Raw genomic sequence first — 6,720 nt, forward strand, 5'->3', positions numbered from 1 at the left:
AAAGAAAAAACATTAAGTAAACAATAAACTGTATATATTTAAAATTACAGTAAAATTACAGTTTTATTACATTAAAACTACATGGCGTAAAAATAACTTTCATAAATGAATAAAAAACTGATGAATAACTATAATATATTTGCTCTTTTAATCAGTATCTACAGCAATGAACAACATTCTTTAGCTGAACAGATTGAAGGTGAGCATGAACACAGACTAATGCACTGTGTTTTCCCTAAATCTCTATTTTGCTCTACACTTCATATTTAAAAATAGTTAAGGAGGTTTGTGATCCAGTTCATGAGCACAGGACTGACCTGATTTCACTGAGTTCTTTACAGAGACCCATTAGTCAGAGTGGGCAGTGTTATACAGGGACGGAATAAATACCTGAGTGCCAGAGGTCTGCTTTAAAGCTATTCTATAATCCAGTGACTTTTACTTTATCAGGCACAGTTTATTATAAATTCATAAAATACTTTTTTAAAGCCAATTTCTATGGGCAATATGATACTCAGATTTGTCATATGTTGCCTCATTTACTTAATAAAATGCTTAACTGCTATTTTTCCTATTTCCACACAATCACAAAGTGTTCAGTATTGATGTTCTGATGCAATTTTGAGGTTAAGCAAGCAAGGTTTACTTCTATTGCCAAAGACCACCATCTCTCTAAAGGTCATTTTGACCCACTTTTCTGTGACTGTGTAAATCTCCATTCCAGCACATGTCCAAATCTACTACAGAGTGCTGTCCAGTGTTATTAGATTATGCTAATATATTTCTAGACTATGCAATGCATAACCCAAAGAACCAACGTCACAACTCAAACGTAAATCTTGGATTAAGTATGTATCCAGGTGTTCTATGATTGTGGCAAAAACCAAAAATATAAAATTCTGTTTCTATTTTTGTTATTCTTCAACTAGAGCAGTGAAGAGGACATGAGTTTTCATTCATTTTTTCAATTTACTAAATCAATTTCTGGTTATCACATTTTAAACTTGAAATTTTCAGATTTGTATCAAAAGCAAATTTATTTTGTCTACACGATGCAGACATCTAACAATCATAAAATCGTGAAAATATATATTTCCCCACATTTTGGTGGTATTTGTGAATGTTATTCTGTATGTTTATGCATTGACAATGATTTGCCAGCAAATAAAAAAAAAAAAAATGTAACACTGGTGAACCTTACCAGGAATGACCAGCCTACCAAAATTACTCTAAAAGGGCATGGACAACTCATCAATTATATTAACATATAATTTCAGAATGAGAATACTTACATATTTTTATTTTAAAGTAATTTTTTTGAACAATCCTTAAACTTGCCAAAAAAGTCTTCCCTAGAAAATTATAGACTGCAGAGAAATGAACATTAAAATTAAAATTGATGTAACCCTCCAGCAGAGGGAGACAATACCTCACTAGTTACTTTCCAAACAGAATATAGGTACTAGAGCTGTCCAATACCCCAAAGTCAGTTCATTCTAATTGCACCTTTAAAATACAATATTCACCCATTTTTAGATTTAAAAAAGCATTATTTTTGATTTATCAATTTTCCCTGGACAGTCATTAAGTGTCATATTTAAGTCACACTAAATTTATAACAAATGAAAAACGCTTGACACCAGGTTACATGTTAAAGAATATTTATTATCAACACGAGAGGACAGAATACTCCCATCAGGAGGAAGTGGGGCAGCGGTGTTTCCATCCACCCCAAAACATATTCTACTTTTGACTGGGCCCGGTCAGTCCACAGGACTTAAGTCTCCCTGATCAGTTTGGTGAGCTTCTGGATCTTTGTCTTGGTGGACATGTCCACGTACTTATCACCAATACTGACGATCATTCCGCCAAGGATGGAGGAATCACTCTGTGAACAGAAAGAGATAATAGTAAAAAAAAAAAAAAAAGCTTAAAATCATGTTATATTTTTAAGACTAAACCCTTACAAGTTCATATAGAGGTGTGTCTGCAAAAAAAAAAAAAAAAAAAAGTACTATATTTTCAGTAATTTAATTTAAAAATGTGAAACTCATTGTATCACTCTTTATACAAAGTTGATCTATTTTAAACATTTATTTCTTTGGATTTATGTTGATTATGGCTTACAGCTAATAAAAACCCCAAAGTCCAGCAGTTGCCAAGTCCAGCAAAAAAAATAAAATCTGCTTCTAGAGTGAATTTTGTGGCAAAAGGTTGACACAAAAAAATAAATATTTTTTGTAACAATCAAAAGGAAAAAAAAAAGTGTATATGTTGCATAGTCCAAAGGAAAAAAATATAGCAAATATATATATATATACCTTTGGCACAAAATTCACTCTATATGCTTCTACAATAAAGCTTTCCAGCAGAGGGTGGTAGACGGCTGTACTGACTTCGGATAGAGTGTATATAGAGTGGAGAAACATATATTAAATTTGACGTATAAGTATATATATATGTTACACAATTAAAGCATGTTATAAGAATAATAATACCCAGTGCAAATGCTGATTTTCAAACCTAAAAATGTAACAGCACCAATACCTTGAGCTCCAGTTTAATAGTCTCTCCCTTGGCCAGGAACCCATTAAGTGCCACCTTCAGCTCCGCAAGGCTTGCCTCATCCAGGGGCTGCATTAAACACAGCACAGAAAAACACATTTCAAACATCTTCAAAACACTGAAGCCAAGTCATTCATAACTTAAGACTCAATGTTAGAGTCATACCTGAGCAGTGGTAACTGTGCAGGTGACCTCTCCTCTGTGGGCGCTCATCATTTTGCTGAAAGCGGTGATGACGTCAGGGGTCAATGTAAGCCGGCCATTTTCAGCAAGCACATCTGTAATGAGCAAAAAAATTAAATAAATAAAAAATAAAATAATATATATATATATATATAAAAATCTCAACAACAACTCTATACAGGCAAACAACAACCATCATAAAGTCACTCATTTTATATTTTGAGCTCGCACAACTACAGAACCTACAATATTATTCCAAAAGTCACAGGACAACAGTATCTAAATGGATCATATAGTGGTCTCTGGGGCCGGCTGGGTAACACCCAGACCTGTCTACTTTGTAAGGTGTAATCTTGTGAGTGAGGTTGAACAAGAGTGAGGCAGTGCTAGCTAGAACAGCCTGTGCAACTAGATATGTTCACATTACCAGGCAGAAGTGACTTTTTTTGTTCATTGTGGCACAGATCTGATTTTTTCATTGCTGTCTGAATGCCCTAATTCAGTTTTTTTCCAGATCTGCTTTAAGTCACTTTTATATGTGGTCCTAAATCAGATATTGTTGTGTTGTTTGTTGGTGAAGGAGACGTTTATACACGTATCACTGTGCCCATGTGAGGCTATTCACAGATTCAGCCAAATCCGATCTGACCAAAAAATGTGACTTAGCCTTGGATAAATTAATGCAGGAGCCCATAAATGCATCCCACATGTCAGTGCATGGACCCTGACACTGGTCAATAAACAGTTGCTTGTTTCAGCCTGCTTTTAAGAAGTCCATAATTGTAGATGATTAGAGATACTCACTGATGAGGTTGATTGTAATGGGGGAGAGCTTGGCCTTGTTTAAAGCATCATTGAAGGTCTTCTGTTTGATGCTGCGCTTGACGTGAGGATTCAGCACAATGCTTGACAATTTGGGGTCCCTAATAAGACCCTGGAAGCAGAGAAATTTATCAGTAAAAGACAAATGTAAAACATTTCAGTTTAGATTTGTTGCTCAGTGAATAAAAGGAGAAATTAGATCAGAGTTTAACTCACAGCCACACGGCCAAGCTCCTGCTCCACCTTGTCCAGACTCTTCTGCTTACTGGCAGCAGAAAACAGAGCGGTGGCATAGCGGCCTTCTACTCCATATATCTGGATAGGTGGCTGTAGAGACAAGTTTAGAGTTGGAGTAAAACAGCACAGTTTTGACACAAACAGAACATTTGTTTTCACACAACTGAATTAAAAAAAAATGTAAGTCATTTTTTAGCATCCCAAAATTATCCATTACTAAGGAAATTCTGAAACACTGTAAATAATAGATGTCAATAGAAATATAAGACTTTTTAACTGACAGCTTACAACACACACACACATTCAAAAAATAAAACAGGGCTATAGTAAAAAAAATAGTTAAAATTGAACCAATTATGAATTGTTATTGCCAAAAATCACACTCTTTACATCCCAATGAGCTAATCTGAACTATGATACAAATGAAGAGCACTCTCATCCATAATACCTTAATCAGCTTTGCTACTGGCCGGACCACCGATGTGCTGAACTGCCGCACCTGGAGAGGAACGGTAAAAGAAAGACAGAGTTAAAAGAGAGATGGATTAGTTTGGGAGCCCAGATGTTCTTCCAGCGGAGTTCCTATTGGACAACAGCTAACTTGTGGACCTGCAAGTGTCAGTGTAAGTCATCCAAAAACAAGTGCATGTTCAACAGGAGCTAAAAGTGTAAATGTTTGTATTCCACATCTACACAAGGTCACACAAGGGATATGTTATATCCCATGATCCACAGGAGCGTAATAGACATTAATAGCGTTTGAAGTTTGCTACTTTATGTTGTGTGCTTGTGTTCCTACATACTCCTAAGCTTAATTATGCAACTTCGCTACTGTGACCCCTTCACCTGTTCTCTGTTACTGCCTGGGTCAGATACAAAACCCTGACCTTAACCTACAAAAGCCAAAATTGGACCGGCCCCTCTGTACTTCATGGCTACGGTCAAAACCAGATTGGTACCAGAGGCACTTCAAGGTTTCAGTATGACTCTGCCTCACCAACCATCCTTCAAGACGCACTGAAGACATCCACACTATACTGTGTCATGACAGCATGATGGAAGATCTGCTGGGTATCAGAAGCAGAACAACGGTTGCTTACTTTGTCCTTGTCCACTGACAGTTCACCTTAGTAAGTAACTATGGCGAAACATTTTGGCCAAAAATGGTGAGTGAATTTATAAATGGATATGAGGAACTAGACTTTTTACTAGTTAGAATTACAGTGTAGAAAACTGTTTCTTCTATATTGTAGATTGTAGAAAAAATAAAAGACCACTATAAAACAATAGAGGAAGATGGATTATCACAAGCCATCAAACCAAGCCGAACTGCTTGAATTATTGCATACAATTGTCATAAAGTTATCCAAAAGCAGTGTGTAAGACTGGTGGAGGATAACATGCCAGGATGCATGAAGACTGTGACTAAAAAACAGGGTTATTCCACCAAAAATTGATTTCTGAACTCTTAAAACTTTACGAATATATACTTGTATTCTTTGCATTATTCAATGTCTGAAAGTTTTGCATCTTTAGTTTTTTGTTATTTCAGCCATTTCTCTTTTTACTCGTATACCTATAAACAGTAAAATCAGAGAAACTAATTCAGAAACTGAATGGGTCTCTTTAATTTGTTCCAGAGCTGTATTTGTAGGGATTTCTGAAGGGAAATGTTCTAGAAAAAACGTTATAGACTAGATTATAGATACAAGGCAGTGCCGTTTTCATGACACATTTTTGCATGTTACTAGCTAATATAAATATTAGCTACATATAATTAGGGTGGCATTAAGGTTATGTCCCCTAGTAATGTGACTAGCCTGACTTTAGTCTGGTTTATACAGTAGCTAGAGCCGATAATGCTAGAAAATAAATCGGAGCTATTAACTACGTTGCAGAGATCTTGAATTAGGGGTTATACACGTAAAATCTTTATTTTTTTTAAATTTAGCTAGGCTCTGTATTAGCTAGTTAACACTGGTGTTACTGGAGTTTAGGTAAAAACGGTCTGCTTTAATAGGGAAATATCCATTTTGTACAGTTTTTCTTAGTCATAAGTGGTGCTATATGGATTTAACACAGAATATCTAATAATAAACTGTGGTTAAATCATAATTTATCACATACAGCTCTGATCAGGTTGTTAGCTACTTAGCCTAGCTATAACCTTCACGCCATACTGTGTTACCACAGCGATACGTTAGCTTCAAGAGCTGTCACAACATTACTATTGCTACAGGCAGAATAAAGCAAAAAATATATGTTACTGCTCAATGAATAAACGTTTAAATCTGTTATTTGACTGTAAAATCGCTGAGTTTATGTTAATAAGCTATATTTAAGTAGTTAACGTTAGTAAAAGTGCAGCACATAAGCGGCTAAATTTCGTGAGGCTAGCGGGTTTAGCCGGATAGAGGCCGAGGCTCAGTCTAATGAAACGGGCAGCCTGCAGGAGCAAGTTCCCAAAACCTCCAGAAAACTCTCTACTTTGTAAAATAACAGCAAACTAAACCTGTAACAATATTAAACTCATTCATTAAAAAATATAACAGTTCTCCAGAAGCTCATACCTGCCCCAATCCTAGCGCTGCCATTTTCTCCTGCCTCTGTGTAGGTCAAAGCAGCTGCGCATGCGCCACAGAGACGCGTTAAAACAGCGAGGTTTCTAAGGTGCATTCTGGGATATGTAGTGTGTAGCCCTATCTCAACTCTGTGGAAAATTACTGACAGTGACAGAGCGAGGCCGAGCTGCAGGGCAGATCAGCTTTGCTCCCCTTCAAACCCTGTAATTTTCCCCTTTTTCTACATTTCTCTCTCACTGTTCTCATGTTCAACTATTGAACTATTTAAATATTGCGTATGTCTAATCTATATATATACATCTTAATGCATGGAATACAAAAAAAACAAAAT

The 6,720-nt window shown here is 36.0% G+C and overlaps 1 protein-coding gene across 1 annotated transcript; it reads right to left on the reverse strand.

Moving 5' to 3' along the window:
* Positions 1 to 1,644: 1,644 nt before the first annotated feature.
* Positions 1,645 to 6,466, reverse strand: atp5po (ATP synthase peripheral stalk subunit OSCP). The gene is made up of 7 exons (XM_007227738.3): positions 6,378 to 6,466; positions 4,256 to 4,306; positions 3,787 to 3,897; positions 3,553 to 3,682; positions 2,731 to 2,843; positions 2,548 to 2,634; positions 1,645 to 1,888 (listed from the first exon to the last, which is right to left on the reverse strand). Exons 1-7 carry the CDS (start codon positions 6,399 to 6,401, stop codon positions 1,778 to 1,780), a joined length of 627 nt encoding a protein of 208 aa, XP_007227800.1. The 5' UTR covers positions 6,402 to 6,466; the 3' UTR covers positions 1,645 to 1,777.
* Positions 6,467 to 6,720: the final 254 nt, after the last annotated feature.

This window comes from Astyanax mexicanus, chromosome 11 (genome assembly GCF_023375975.1).
Source record: "Astyanax mexicanus isolate ESR-SI-001 chromosome 11, AstMex3_surface, whole genome shotgun sequence".
Lineage (NCBI taxonomy): Eukaryota > Metazoa > Chordata > Actinopteri > Characiformes > Acestrorhamphidae > Astyanax > Astyanax mexicanus.

Excerpts from the sequence above, each read along its gene's own strand:
- atp5po (XM_007227738.3), bottom strand. The coding sequence starts at position 6,401 with ATGGCAGCGCTAGGATTGGGGCAG. Across the intron at positions 3,898-4,255 it reads CAGTAGCAAAGCTGATTAAG|CCACCTATCCAGATATATGG; the intron begins GTATTATGGATG and ends TTGTCTCTACAG. Across the intron at positions 3,683-3,786 it reads AGGAGCTTGGCCGTGTGGCT|GGTCTTATTAGGGACCCCAA; the intron begins GTGAGTTAAACT and ends CTCTGCTTCCAG.